The 15,991-nt window shown below is 42.3% G+C and overlaps 1 protein-coding gene across 2 annotated transcripts in view; it reads left to right on the forward strand.

Moving 5' to 3' along the window:
- Nucleotides 1-5,488: 5,488 nt before the first annotated feature.
- The window catches only part of ATPAF1 (ATP synthase mitochondrial F1 complex assembly factor 1), a 71,759-nt gene continuing 61,256 nt past the window's right edge, over nucleotides 5,489-15,991 (forward strand). Inside the window, exons 1-2 of one of the 2 annotated variants that reach the window (XM_006898971.1) lie at nucleotides 5,489-5,833; nucleotides 10,412-10,520. In XM_006898971.1, coding sequence (XP_006899033.1) covers nucleotides 5,514-5,833; nucleotides 10,412-10,520 — 429 coding nt within the window. In that variant the 5' untranslated portion in view covers nucleotides 5,489-5,513. The remainder of the gene's footprint in view (nucleotides 5,834-10,411; nucleotides 10,521-15,991) is intronic. The other variant, XM_006898972.1, reaches the window with a different exon arrangement.

Consider the following 15,991-nt stretch of genomic DNA (forward strand, 5'->3'; position numbering starts at 1 on the left):
TAGATTGCATCTCAATATAAAAAAACAACAACAAAGATTATTACCACTGGACCGGTAGGTAACATCATGTTGGATGAAGAAAAGCTTGAAACTATCAACAACTTCATCTTACTTTGATCCACAATTAACACTCTTGGTACTAGCAGTCAGTAACTAAGGCAATGTATTGCACTTGGAAAGTCTGCAGTTCGGGACCTTTCCAAATTATTAAGGAGGAATGATGTTAGTTTGAGGACTAGGGTGCATCTGAATCATGCCATAATCTTTCCAATCATTTGCTGTGCATCTGAGAGCTGGATAATAAGGATGACAGAAGAATAATTGATGCCTTTGAGCTGCGGTGTTGGATAAGAGTGAACATCCCAAGGACTGTCAAAAGTACAAAAAAATATGTTTTGGAGAGGGTGCAGCCAAAGTGCTCTTTGAAGGCAAAGAAAATGAAGGCTTGCCTCACGTACTTTGGGCATGTTGCTAGGAGAGGCTATTCCTTGGAGAGGGACATGATGCTCAGAAAGGTAGGGGGTCAGCAAAGGAGAGGAAGACCCTTGACCAGGTGGATTGACACATTTACTGCTGCAGTGGGCTGTTATTTCAGGAAGTGTGAGGATAGCATAGGATAGGACAAGGTTCTGATCTGTCTTTCATAGGATTACTATGAGTCGTACTCAACTTGACAGTACCTAACAACAACTACACTAGGAAAGTCTGCCATCAGGGACCTCTCTAAATTATTAAAGAGTAATGATGTCAGTTTGAGGACTAAGGTGTGTCTGATTCAGGCTGTAATCATTCCAATCACTTGCTATGCATCTGAAAACTGGACAGTGAATAAGGGTGACAGAAGAACTGAGGTCTTTGAGCTGTGGTGAAGAAGATGAATACTAAAGATCCCATGGACTATCAAAAGAACAAACAAATATGTGTTGGAGAAAGTGCAGCTAAAGTCCTCCTTGGAGGCAAAGATGATAAAGTTTCTCCTCATATACTTTGGGTATGTTGCTAGGAGAGGCTGATCCTTAGGAACATGATGCTTGGAAAGATGGAATGTCTGTCAAGGTGCTTTTAAGTCAATTACTACCCATACTGACCCTAAGAACAACAGATCTGAACCTTGTTCTATATTGTGCATTCTCACAATCTCTGACACACTTAAGCCTGTTGCTGCAGTTACTATGTCAATACATCTTATTGGGGTCTTCCTCTCTTTAGCCAACCCTCTGCATTTCCAAGCACCATGTCCTTCTCCAAGAAACAGCCTCTCCAAGCAGCATACCCATAGTATGTGAGGCAAAGTTTTGGCATCTTTGCCTCCAAGGAACACTCTGGCTGCACTTTCTCCAAGACCTATCTGCTTGTACTTCATGGGATATTCAGTACTCCTCAACACCACAGCTCGAAGGCATTAATTCTTCTGTCAAAATCATTGTTCAGCTCTCAGATTCATAACAAGTGACGGAAAAGACCAGGTCCTAAATCAGGCACACTTTAGTCTTCAAACGGACATCACTGTTATTAGGTACCTTCAAGTCGAATATGACTCATAGCAGCACATGAACTGATGAGACTTTGCCCTATCCTGAGCCATCCTGACAATCTCCAACATGCTCAAGCCTATTGTTATAGTCACTGTCAATCCACCTCATTGAGGATCTCCCACTCTTTCACTGATCCTCTAATTTTCCAAACATGTTGTCTTTTGCCCAGGGCTAGCCCCTCCTGACAAACCTGGCAAAGTACATGAGGCCAAGCTATATCGTCCTTGCCTCTAAAGAAACACCTTGGCTGAACTTCCTCCCAGACAGATTTGTTCCTTTAGCAGTCCCTGAATATATTCAGTACTCTACTAACACCACAGTTCAAAGGCATCAAGTCTTGTTCGGTCCTCCTTATTCATTGTCCAACTTTCACATGCATATGAAGCAACTGATACTACAATGGCTTGGGACAGGTGCACTTTAAACTGACACCATTCCTCATTAGCACTTTAAAAAGGTCCCTGGCAGCAGGTTTGCCCAATACAACACATCTTTTCCCTTTATTTATTTTTGCTACTATGATGAAAGTTGACTGTAAATTCAAGTAAGATGAAATTCTTGATAACTTCAATCTTTTCTCTATCAAAATATTGCCTATTGGACCAGTTGTGAGGATTTTTGTTTACTTGATGTTGAGGTGTCATCCTGTAATACTGAAGCCTATAGTCACTGATCTTCAGTAAGTGCTTCAAATCATCACCTTCTGCAAGCAAGGTTATGTCATCTGCCTATCATAGGTTGAGTCTTCTTCCTCCAAATCTGATGCAACAATCTTCTTCATATAGTCCAGCTTCTCAAATGATTTCTTCAGTATAATGATTGAATAGGTATGAAGAAGGGACACAACTTTGACACACAACCTTCTGATTTTAAACCATGCAGTATCCTCTTGTTCTGTTTGAATGAATGCTTCTTGGTCTATTTTCAGGTTTTGCATGAACATTATTGTCCTGGAATCCCCATTCTTCTCAATGCTATCCATAATTTAACTTGATCCATGCAATAAAATGGCTTTACATAGTCAATAAAACAGAAGTAAACATCTGTTACTCTCTGCTTTCAGTGAAGGACCCATCTAACATCAGCAGTGAAATCCCTTGTTCTATGGCCTCTTCTGAAGTCGGCTTGAATTTCTGAACTGGCAATTAGTTCCAAAATGGACACACTGCTCTATTTTTTCATAATCTTTGGCAAAATTTTACTTGCTTGTGATGTTGATTATATGGTTCAATAATTTCCACATTCTGTTGGAGCACCTTTTTTAGGGGAAAGGGATGGAAGTCTGTATGTAAACAAGGAAATAGTGATTTTTTAAGATAATAAAACAATAATGTAATAAAGAATTTAGAAGGATGAAGGTGCATCAAGAAAGGTTTCTGAGGTCTGCATGTGAACTGAATTCTCAGGGATGAGAGGCAACCACATGCAGGTATACATATGCAGAATGCAGGGACTCAGACAGGTACAGGCTGGCTCGCTCAAACATCTTATCAATATTTGCCACACTGTTTCCAGCACAGAGCAGTCTCTAGGCAAGAATCTGTAGGTTGGACTGAACAGGATCCATCCTTATATCCTTGAGAAATCAACAATGTTAGGCCTACAGAGCAAGATTCAGACAGGCCTTCAACATAAGGCAAACTGACTAAAGAAGGCCAACTTCAGACCTTACTCTGTGCTGGGAACAGTTGAGACAGAGATGCCATTTTTCCTGACTGCAGGAATTCACTCTTGATTCACACGGTGAAGAAGATGGTAGTATGTGGGTTGAAGGTGAGGAAGAAAATATTCCAGAGTTTAGAAGCAGTTTGAATAAAGTTGTATCAAAGACCTCCTATTAAGTAGGTAAGGGTAAAACGAGTTTAGCTGTAAGGCAGGGTAAAGTTGGTATCAATCAGACACCACCTCTGAGACTTGCGGTTAGAGGATGCTCACTCATTGTGAGCACTTGGATCCACAGGAGTGGAAGTGGAATACAAAGGAGAAACAGGCCGAGCTTGGACAGATGCATGGATAAGCAGAGATGGGTTGTTGACTTGAGGAACAGGGCTTCATGAGGACCCCTGGCCTGTTGACTTGACTTGGTCCCATGTGGGGGCTAGAGCTGAGTGAGGTGATGAACAACTCTGGAGCACAATGAGAATGTGGACGTCTGAGTTTGCAGCTGATGCCCATTTAAACTTAGCCACAGATAGCTGGGCATGGATTAGCCAGAGCCAAACCAGATGAAAAAATGATCCATGCTTTGAACTAGGGTTGATTGCTGCAACCTGATGGCTTGCTTTGATGGATGCAGGTGTTCAAAATTTCCAAGTTGAACAGAAGATCCTTTAGCGAAAGAGATGTGCTTGTTTACTCAGAGTATTGGTTTAATGTATTGTGCTGTCGAGTCACTTGGGATTCATAGCGACACTATGCATAATGGCTCTGTCCTAGCCTGAGCCAATGTCACCACCTCTGACATACATAACCCCATTATTAATATTAATATTAATATTAATATTAATAACCCTAGTTATTGTGTCAATCCATCTTCTCCTGGGTCATGCCCAAAGTCTTTCAGATGGAACGTCAAAATCCTTTCCTCCAAGGAACAACTTAGTTTCACTCCTTAGGATAAACCTGTTTATTCTCTTGGCAGGCCATGGTATACGCTTCTCCAGCACCACAACTCTAAGGCATTTTCCAGCTGATTCATAGCAAGCAACTGCAAAGAACATGGCCTGGATTAGGAGCACCTTAGTCTCCAGACTGACATTGTTGCTCTTTAGCATTCTGGAGAGGTCTTGGACAGCAGATTTTCCTAACTCATCTTTTGATTTCCTGACAGCTGGTGCCAAAAGTGTTGACTGTTGGGCAAAGCAAATGAAATTATTAACAATCTCAATCTCTTCTCCATCTATCATGGTGCTAAGTAAGGGCAAATCAGCAATTGGCTATCTAAAAGAGAGATATTAGGGGATGAAGCGTGAGTAGCTGGCTTACATGCTTTTATCAAAGTAACTGTTGGTGGGATTGTTGTAGGGTAGGGGGGGAAACCCTCAAAATATAAAGGAACAAAATATAAATGAAGGACTATACGGAATACAATGAACACAAATGTGTATGAATGACAAAAAATAGTATTCTTTTTAAAAAAATCAAGAAAAATAGTTCTGTTGTGTAAGTCTCACGTTCCATCTGAGACCCAGGTTTAATTTCTAGCCAGTGTGCCTTAGGCACAACCACCACCTAATTCTGAACTCATTTCAGTGAAGCTTCCAGACTAAGGATGATTAACCCAGTTATTCACTTGCAAATACTAGCAAATGAAAATCTTATGGATCATAGTGGTCTTGTCCCACTGTGCATGAGATCAGAGTGAGTCTACTCAGCAGCTAACATTTGGTTAAAGCTCAAGGCGGATGCCTGAGAAGATGCAAGGTTTCCAGATAGAAGGCTTAGGAAGAAATTGGCACCTTGAAAGTGTTCAACACTTTGCTAAAATTTTAACTAGTCAGTAACTCTCAGACTTAGTTTGTTCCCTCCGCTCGTCCCCCCATCCCCCGCCCCCGAAACGAACAGGTCTTCATTGCATGGTCTGAGAGCGACGCTTTTCTGTACAATGAAGTTAGTACCTGCCCCATAGGAGACAGAGTAGATAAAGGGTGCTGCACAGAGAAATGCAGAGTTAAGAAATGCTGTTGCGACTACATACAACTAATGAAGGGCCTTGCACTATAGTGAAAGCCAACACAATTTAAAAGAAAGCAAGAGAACCGGCGCGCAGAGGTTGCTGGTCCCAAGCGGCAGGGCGTGAATTCCGGCAGGCTCCCGGGAGGAGGCAGGCGGTGGGGCGCTTCGGCAACCGGGATCACGCGGGGCTGGGGCTGAAGCAACGAATCCACTTGCTTCCTACACACCTCACTTCGCCAATCCTATCCGGAACGCTGGCCGCGCGGAACTTCGGTGTTGGAGCGCAAGTGCACCCGGAGGGCGATGGAGCGCGCGCGCGGGTCGCGGTCTGAGGCCGGCGCGCCAGAAGAGGAGGAGGGGGCTGCCATGGCGGCTCTGGCGGCGGCTACTGGGGGTGCAGGTCCGGCCGTCCTGCAAGTGGCTGGCCTCTACCGGGGTCTGTATACCGTGCGCAGCCGTGCTCTGGGTTTGGGGCTCGTTTCGCCCGCCCAATTGCGCGTGTTCTCTCTGCGCCGCGGCCCGGGCCGGCCTGCTGGGGGCGCCGACGGCAATGGGGTCGAGGCCGAGCTTGAAGCCAACCCCTTCTACGACCGCTACCGCGACAAGATCCAGCAACTGCGCAGGTGCGAGCCAGGGGTCGGCTTGCGGGGCTAGGGCAGGGGAACGGCTCCCTGCGCCGGAAGGTGGTCTGGTCTTTGATCCTCCGCAGTAGTACCCTGAGAAGTGGGCACTGTTTTTACCCTTCCCACTCTTCACGTGATGTATTTGAGGTTTAGAAAAGCAGTGTCCCTTGCTTAAGATCACACTAGCTAATACATAACAGAGGTAGGCTTGTCTTTCTGCTTTTGTGTTTTAAGTTTTCAAAATGTTGAGGTGAACTCTTAATGGCAGCCTGGAGATGCAGGCAGCTCAGGGAGTCCTGTCCTCATTACAGAAATGGGAAATAGAAGTCTTCTAGTGTTAGAGCTTGGCTTTCTCAAGGTCATCTATTGAAGCGGCAGTGGCCGGTCCTCAGCTAGAATTCCTAGACTTCTAACTGATGCTTAACTGGAATTCCTTAACTAGGATTTCTAGGTTCATAACTAGGATTCCCTGACTGCAGGAAGTGGGAAGTCGGAGACTGAGACTGTAACAGTTAGAACACCACCTGGACCCTCTTCTTCAGATAAGGAAACTGAAGATGACTGAGTAAAATTTTCCAAAGAGGACACAGCTGATTAAGATGTAGACTTTAGGTCATCCTACCCTGGATCTTTCTTTTCTTGATGTTGAGATATAATCTGTATTGAAGGCTATAGTCCTTGATCTTCTGCAGCAAGCATTTCAGGTCCTCTTTACTTTGAACAAGCAAGATTTTGTGTTATCTACATAACAAAAGTTGTTGATGAGTCTTCCATCTTGCCGCTTTCCTCTTCATAGAGTCCAGCTTGATGAATTATTTGCTCAACATACAGATTGAATAAGTACGGAGAAAGGATACAATTCTTTTTAAAAAAATTATTATTATTATATATGTGTGTACCGTCTAATCGGATCTGACTGGTGCAGGAGGCGATTGTTTCTCTTTCTTCATCATAGCATCTGGTGGATTTGAATCGCGCACTTCTGAGATTGCAATGCAGCTTCTTGCCACTAGGCCACCAGAGCTCGCTGAAAGGACACAATTCTGACACACCTTTTCTGATTCTAAATTATAAAGTGTTCTTTTGTTCCTTTTGGACAACAGCTTGTTGAGCTAGGTATAGATCTCATTGGCGCACAGTCAAGTGTTCTGGGATTATATCTCAACATCAAGAAAACAAAGATTTCTACCTCTGGGCCAATGGGCAACATCATGATAGATGAAGAAATGATTGAAACTGTTAATGATTTCATTTTGCTTGAATCTACAATCAACACCCTTGGTACTGGCAGTCAGGAGACCAAGTGACATTGCTTTGGGCAAGTTTGCTGTCAGGAACCTCTCCAAAATCCTGAAGAGCAATGATGTCAGTTTGAAGACTCAGGTTGCCTTGATTCAGGCCATGGCCTTGCTGTGTATCTGAGATCTGGACAGGGAACAAGAATGACAGAAGAATTAATGCCTTTGAGCTATGGTGTATAAACAAATAGATTTGTTTTGGTAAGGGGAAGCCAAAATACTCCTTGGATCATGGATGACAAGACTTAGGCTCACATATTTTGGGGATGATGCTAGAATAAGCTATTTCTTAGAAAGGTTGAGGGTCAGCCAAACGAAGGAAAACCCTCGATGAGGTGAATTGACATGGTGACTGCAGCAATGGCTCAAATGAATCAGATGATGAAGATGGCACAGGATCCAGGTCTGTTTCTCATAGAGTTGCTATGAGTTGTACTCAGCTCATCCAACAGCACCTAACAGCAACAACCCTGAACCTTGGATTCTTATCATTACACTTCAAATTCCAGAGGAAAAGCTCTCTTAATAAGTGTAGATAGAGTTGTGAGTACGAGGGGCCTCGTCTCAGATCATTGTACTCCCAAATGCTTAACAAGCTATATACGTCCATAATTTCTAACATTAACAGCATCTGTGGCTCAGTTCCCCAATTCCTTTTTGGCCCTTGGGTTCAGTGATTTGCTAGATCTTCTAGATACTTAAACCCATCAAGAGAACGACACATATGACTTTAGGTATGCTGGTTTTGCAGTTTCTGTGAAACTGGCCTGCATACCTACAGTGTGAGCTACTGGTAAGCAATGGGCAAAACTGGATGCAGCTGAATGCAGCTTAGTCCACCATATACAATTTCTCAGTCCAGACAACTTCTTATCCTCCAGCAGGCTTAAATAAAGTGTTAAGTAAGTTAACACAGTCACGCTGCTACTACTGTGTTGGTATTTTCACACACCTTACCATGTGGAGAGTGCTTTTTTATATTGGTTCCACAGTTGATGATTTGCGAGACCATGTCTCTGCAGTTAAGGTAACTGAAGGTCCATTCCTCCAATGATATAGGAAAGTCAGTTATCAAGGTTTCTGACATCACAGGTCTGAAGAGGTCAAGTGGGAAGACTTGAAGGAGTTCAAGGTGAATTGAAAGGGACTTGGGAGAGAATTTGGCACAGTAGGCAGACAGTTGTCTCATGAGAGGAAACCAAAGCCTGAATAACTTCTTTGAGTTTGTCTCCTCTCTCCTCTCACTGCCTTTGTTTACTCCTCTACCATCTTTAGCCTGGATTATTGCAGCCATCCCCACTTCCATTCTTGAACCCCTTCACTTCAGGTTATAGCTACTGTGGTGATCTCTCACTCTTTGAAAGAATGATGAAATGAATGAATGTGTATTTTAGCTCTTAAGCCAATAGCATTCAAACATCTCAAGTATCTGTTGTCTTCAATACCTTCTTTGCCCACATTCCTTTTCAGTCTTCTCTCTTTGATCCCTTTCACAAGCATGAATTTTAGAATTGTCTATAAACACTCCATCATTTCTCATTAATTCATGCTCATGAACAAATGAATGACTGATTTAGCTGTCCTTCCCTGCTAGATCATTCCCATTGGTATTTATTCATAGCAAGAGCTTTTCATGACTGCTGGATAATGTCCAGATCCCGTAGTGTTCCACAAAAGGCCTTCACACTTGTCTATGGCCTCATTTATTATTAAAATGTCTTTTGGACACTCTTAAAAGATTAGGGTAGTGAAGCAACAGTATAAAAAGAGGATGTACTTTAAAGTATGACACTCTCAGCAGTTTGGAGAAATTTGAGCAAATTTTCACCATCATACATGTAACACTCTACTTATTTTATGTGTCTGTCTCTCAGCAGATAGTAAGCACCTTGACTTAGGAACAGGCATGTGAGTAGAATGTTAAGCTACACTTCTGTTTACCAGACTCTTAGGGATAGATGAGACAGTCTGTTTCTGCAAAGATTTATAGCCTCAGAAACCCAATAGAGAGTTGCCCTGAGTCAGAATTGACTCAGCCACAGTACATTTTGATGTAGGGACTATGTTTTATTTAATTCTGTATTCCCAAAGTCCAGGACTGTAACCAAGAGGCAGTAGACACCAAGAGAAGTTTGTTGTGTGAATGAAAAGTAGAAGAATAAGTCATAAGAGATGCTGAGTGAAAAAAGAATGGGGTGGGTGGGTTCATTTGCTGTCTCGATTAAAGGATAACATGAAGTTGAGGTGGAAGAAAAGAAGGATCACCAGAACCTGGGTCAGATTAAGGAAAGGTACAGAACAGGACTGACCTTCAGTCCTGGACCAAATGTGTAAGTATCATGAGATGTGTAAAAGGGAATCGCAACCTTCATTGGTTATACTCACCATTTGGACATCTTTATCAAAGTCAGACTCTTGACGGACTCACTGCAAGCTCATTATAAACCAATGGCAAGAACACACAGTACTGTCCTGCCCCATTCCAGCCCAGTATCTGGGTTTTGGTATCACAGTTTAGTGAGCTGGGAGAGTTGGAACTATCTCTATATACCAAATTATATTTAGCATATGGATAAAGTAGAAAGTTTCCAGAAAAAAGTTCATGGTGAAGAAAGATTTACAAATCATGTGTGAGATTGGGCTGAAAAAATTTAACGTGGAAAAGAAAAATTTAGGAAGTCATATAATAGTGATTATCCAATATCCATGTAGAAGAAATGAGACATTTTCTCTTGCTTCTGAGGGTAAAAGTTAGATAAATAAATTTTGGTTTAGAATGTTTTCCTAGTAGAAGATACCTGAGAATTGAATGTGTTCAAATAAAAGCTTGATGCCTAATAGGGCCACTTTGAGGATGGCACATGATAGAGCAAGATTCAGATCTCTAAAAGGTCCCTAGGAGTCATAAGTTGACTTTGCAGCATGTAGTAACAACAAAGTAAGATTCCTACCCAAGGAACTTTTCTCTATGACTCTAGTACCTTTTCCCATTCTAAGGATTCTGAGTACCTCTGAGAGACCAACCACTCTCAGTTTAGAGAATAATCTTAAGGGAGGAAGTAACTCCATAGTCTCCTTGCGGATTGGTCATAACTGAATAAATTAACTTATTTTTTTTACTTTTCTTTATTTTGCTACTCACTCATGAGGCCTTTCTCCAACCTGAGTAATTGAAACCTTTCATCTCTTTATATAGTTCTGTGGAAGAAGCCTGTGATGCTTTATTATTTCAAAATCTGAAAAGGCACACATGGTTTAACCTTAGTTTACCTTCAATCAGGTCTGACCCTCCTGCTTTTGAATCTCGCCTGGAGAAGCGCAGTGAATTTCAGAAGCAGCCAGTCGGGCACTCTAGGCAAGGTGACTTTATCAAATGTGTGGAGCAAAAGGTAAGACCTGTCCTTTCTGTTTGTATAGTTGGCACATCAGAGTTCCACCCCTTTATCCTGAGAACCAGATCATTGATAGGCCAGCTAGATAAATTAAACATAGCCTTTTTACTGCACTGAGTTTCTATCCAGAAATAAGTGTCAAGCTCTCTGGCCAAGGTTCTGTTGGCTATGGTTAAAGTGGAGAAGGATAAAAGAAGTAAGGTAATACCTGCTCGTCAAGGGTACATGTAGCCTCATAGACCAAAGCAAGGCACTCGTGATGAGCTATAGGGACCAGGGGGATTTCCCAGAAGTTCAAGCTGCTTTGAAGGAAATAGCCAAAAATAAGGCCCCAGGAATAGATGGTATACCAATTGAAGTATTTCAGATAACAGATGTTGCCCTGGATGTGCTCACCAAGTTGTGCCAAGAAATCTGGAGAACAACCACTTGGCCAACTGACTGGAAGAGATCTATATTTGTTCCCATTCCAAAGAAAGGTGACCCAACTGAGTGTGGAAATTACAGAACAGTGTCATTGATTTCACATGCAAGCAAGATTCTACTGAAGATTATCCAAAAACGATTAGAACAGCACATCAGCAGAGAACTGCCAGAAGTCCAGGCTGGGTTTAGAAGGGGTCGCGGTACTAGGGATATTGTTGCTGATGTTAGATGGATCTTGGCTGAAAGCAGAGAATACCAGAAGAATGTCTATCTGTGTTTCATTGATTATGCAAAGGTATTTGACTGTGTGGATCATAACAAACTGTGGCTGACTCTGAGAAGAATGGGAATCCCAGAACATTTAATTGTGCTAATGCGAAACCTATACTTGGACCAAGAGGTAGTAGTCAGAACAGAGCAGGGTAACACTGCATGGTTCAAAATTGGGAAGGGTGTGCGCCAGGGATGCATCCTGTCTCCATACCTTTTCAACATGTATGCAGAGCAGATTATCCGAGAGGCTGGGCTCTATGAGGAGAATTGTGGCATCAGGATTGGTGGAAGATCTATTAACAATCTGCGTTATGCAGATGACACAACCCTGCTTGCTGAAACTGAGGAGGACCTCATGCACTTGCTGCGAAGGGTCAAGGACTGCAGCCTTCAATATGGACTGAGGCTCAATGTCAAGAAGACAAAGATTCTCACCACTGGACCAACTGGCAGTGTCAGGATGGATGGTGAAGAGACTGAGATTGTTCACAGCTTCAGTTTGCTCGGCTCCACAGTCAACACTCTTGGCACCAGCAGTCAGGAAATCAAAAAGCGTATCGTGATGGGAAAGTCTGCTGTTAGGGACCTCTCTACTCAGGAGCAACGGTGTCTCTCTGGAGACTAAGGTGCACCTGATACAGGCCATGGTATTTGCAATCGCTTGTTATGCATCAGAGAGTTGGACAATGACTAGGGAGGATAGAAGGAGAGTTGATGCTTTTGAGCTGTGATGCTGGAGAAGAGTACTGAATGTACCACGGACTGCCAGGAAAACAAACAGATTCATCTTGGAGAGGATTAAACCAAGCTACTCCTTGGAGGTAAGGATTCTGGGGCTTCGTCTGACATACTTTGGACATGTTGCCAGGAGGGACGGGTCCTTGGAGAGGGACATCATGCTTGGGAGGGTGGAGGGACAGCGCAGAAGGGAAAGACCCTCTATGAGATGGATTGATTCAGTGACTGGGGTAATCGGGATGGGTGTGTCAGAGGCGGTGCGGTTGGCGCAGGATAGAGCAGGGTTTAGGGCTGTTGTGCATAGGGTCGCTATGAGTCGCAAACGACTCGACGGCACATAACAACAACAACAACAAACCTAAGCTTGGAGGGATGCATGTGACTTTTGAGACAGAGCTGTCTCTCTTATTGCTGTCAGTTTAGAACTGACTCATAACTGACCTTCTGTTGGTTTTCGCAGGCTGTAAATAGCATGGAAGGAGATTACCCATCTTTCTCCTACAGAGATACTGGTGAATTCAAACTGCCAGAGAAGTGCAGATTTGAGCTAATAGTGCACCTTCCTACTGATGCATCCCCAGAGCTCAAAGGTAGAACAATGGTTGGCAGACTTTTTCTGTAAAAAGTCAGGAGTATTTCAAACCCCATGGACCATCTGGTCTCCATTGCTGTTACTCATCTCTACTGTTTGAGTATGAAAAGAACCATAAACAGTAACTAAATGAATGGATGTGGCTGTGTTCCGGTGAAGCTTTATTTACAAAAATAGTTTTTGATGCCATAAAGTCGACTGTGACTCACAGCAACTTTCTCAACAACAGAACTGAACCTTGCTCTATCTTGTCCCACTCTCACACTTTCCAACATACGAGAGCCCATTGTTATAGTCCTTTTGTCAGCCCATCTCATTGAAGGTCTTCGTCTTTTGTTAACCCTCTTTTTTCCAACATTATGTCTTTTTCCAAGGACTAGTCCTTCCTGACAACATGCCCAAAGTATTAGAATGAGTCAAAGATTCACTATCCTTGTCCCTAAGGAATACCCTGATTACACTTTCTCCAAAACAAGTTTGGGTTTTTCTCAGTGCGTGAGATATTCAGTACTCTTCTCTAGCACCACAATTCAAAGGCATCCTTTATTTTGTCATCCTTATTAATTTTTCAACTTTCAGTTGCATAGGAAACAATTAAAAATACCATAGCTTAGATCAGACACAGCTTTTATTCAGTGAGCATTGAATGAGGAACATTAAAAGAAATAAGTGCAAAAATAAAAAAAATAAAGAAGTGGAAGGCTGAATTTAGCTTAAACATGACTCTGAAAGTAATGAGAAGTTCAGAAGACAAAAAAGCAGTTTGCCCAGTTAAAACAGAGTGGGAAACACTGCCACTATAAAGTTAGGCAGTTACCTTCTAGCTGAGATATTTGACTTACAGAGTGGAAGCAGAATAGCCTACCTGAGATATTCTCTGGAGCCATACACTAATCATAGTTCTTCCAATTAATAGCTGAAATACTCTATGCGTCCAATATCATTAATATCACATGCAAGCAAGATCCTCTTGAAAATTATCTAAAAATGACTGGAACAGCACATCAACAGAGAACTACAAGATGTGCAGGCTGGATTTAGAAGAGGCCATGGTACTAGGGATGTTGTTGTTGTTGTTGTTGTGTACCATCGAGTCAGAAATGATCCCATAGCTGACCCTTCAGCGGGTTTTCAGAGACAGTTAATCACACAGGAGGAGATTGCCCATCTTTCTCCCACAGAGCAGCTGGTGGCCTCGAACCATGTACCTTCAGGATTGCAGCGCAGCTTCTTGCCACTAGGCCACCAGAGCTCCTGATAGTAGGGATATTAAAGCTAATGTTAGATGGATCTTGGCTGAAAGCAGAAAGTTTATCTGTGTTTCATTGACAATGCAAAGGTGTTTGATTGTGTGGACCACAACAAACTGTGGCTGACTCTGAGAAGAATGGGAATCCCAGAACACTTCATTGTGCTTATGTGAAACCTATATGTGGACCAGATAACAGTTGCCAGAACAGAGCAAGGGAACACTGCATGGTTCAATATCCGGAAAGGTATACTCTAAGGATGCATCCTATCTCCATACCTTTTCAGTCTATATGCGGAACAGATCATCTGGGAAGCTGGGCTTTATGAGGAGGAGTGTGGCATCAGAATTGGAGGAAGATTCATCAACAGCCTACGTTATACAGATGGCATAACCTTGCAGAAACGGAGGAAGATTGAGGCATGTGCTGCAGAGGGTCAAGGACTGCAACCTTCAAGATAGACTGAAGCATATCATCAAGAAAACAAAGATTCTCACCACTGGGCCACTGGGCAGCATCATGATAGATGGTGAATAGACTGAGATTGTTAACAGCTTCAGTTTGCTTGGCTCCACAATCAGTACTCTTGATACCAGCAGCCAGGAAATCAAAAAATGTACTGCATTGAGAAAATCTGCTGTCAGGGATCTCGCCAAAGTACTGAAGAGCAATGATGTCAGTCTGGACACTAAGGTGCACCAGATCCAGGCCATGGTCTTTGTAATTACTTGCTCTGGATCAGAAAGCTGGACAATGACTAGGGATGATAGAAGGAGAATTGATGCCTTTGAGCTGTGGTGCTGGAGAACAGTATTGAATGTACCATGGACTGTTAGGACCACAAACAGATTCATCCTGGAGAAGGTGAAACCAGATTGCTCCTTGGAGGCAAGGATTCTGAAGCTCCATCCCAGATACCTTGGGCGTATTGCAAGGAGTGACAAGTCCTTGGAGAGGGGCATCTTGATTGGGAGGGTAGAGAAATAGGAAGACCCTTGATGAGATGGATTGACTCAGTGAGTGTGGAGTAATGGGGCTGGGTGTGTCAAAGACGATGAAGTTGAGTCAAGATAGAATAGGGTTCAGAGCTGTTGTACATAGAGTCACTGTGAGTCTTAAGTGACTTGACGACACATAACAACATGTTTAGTTTGCTTGTCTATTAATGGGAATAATTTCTGTTGTACCTACATCATATATTTAAGCTGAAAATTGAAAGAGATCGTATAGTAGTCTTTAACACAATCCTGGGCACATAGTAAGTACTTAATGGATGTTAGACATTATTATCCTTAAATAAGAATCAAAATTGGGGAAAAGCATGTTGAAAACTATACATAAGAAAATTAATCCAGTGATGTGATTTTCAAACTTTTTAACCATGACCTGTAGCAAGAAATTTTTTTGTTGTGGTGGTCTCAATGAAGAGACCTACGCTGAGGAAGGTGGACAAGAAATATATTTTACGCTACAAGTCAGTACACACTTGTGTGCAGGATTATATTATCTACAAAACAGTACTTACTTTTATTATGTGAGTATGGTTTTTATTTTCTGTTCTTTTTCATCTTAAAAAACTCTGACCACATTCCATTAAATTGCTTTTACAAACTTTGATCTGAAATATTAATATCTAGGATATTGCATGGAATAAATTGGCCTGGAAAAGTCCAGAACCTGAGAGAATGTGCAGTAATCTGTGTGTAAAATGCTAGGAGCCTGAAATAGAATAAAAAAACTAGAGTTCTCTGTTAAAGTCAGCTTGTTATTGTTGAGTACCATCAAATCAACTGACTCATAGCTGACCCTCCAACAGATTTTCAGAGACAGGAAATTGTCCTTCTTTCTCCTAGAGAGCAGCTGGTCAATTTGAACTTCGTTGGCTTAGGAGATGTTTATTTTGTTGAAGAATAATTTTAGTCTTATTTTTTTGCCTGAATATTGATTTTTTTAGAGAGCTCACGGATTCTTTTAATATTTTGTTAAGATCAGCGGTCAACTGTTGTAGAATGGGACTGACATCAGGGTTGGAGTAAGACTGAGGAAAACTGGATAAATTATGTATACTGTATTGAAACAGATGAGGGAGAGAACAGATTAAAAGCGATATATGATAGGGTGTTATGGTTATCACAAGAGTCCAGAATGAAGGTTGCATAGTGGAGTGTACTCAGGGTGGGGCGGGGAAC

This window comes from Elephantulus edwardii, unplaced genomic scaffold (genome assembly GCF_000299155.1).
Source record: "Elephantulus edwardii isolate Elephantulus edwardi_28Jun2011 unplaced genomic scaffold, EleEdw1.0 scaffold00243, whole genome shotgun sequence".
Taxonomy (NCBI): domain Eukaryota; kingdom Metazoa; phylum Chordata; class Mammalia; order Macroscelidea; family Macroscelididae; genus Elephantulus; species Elephantulus edwardii.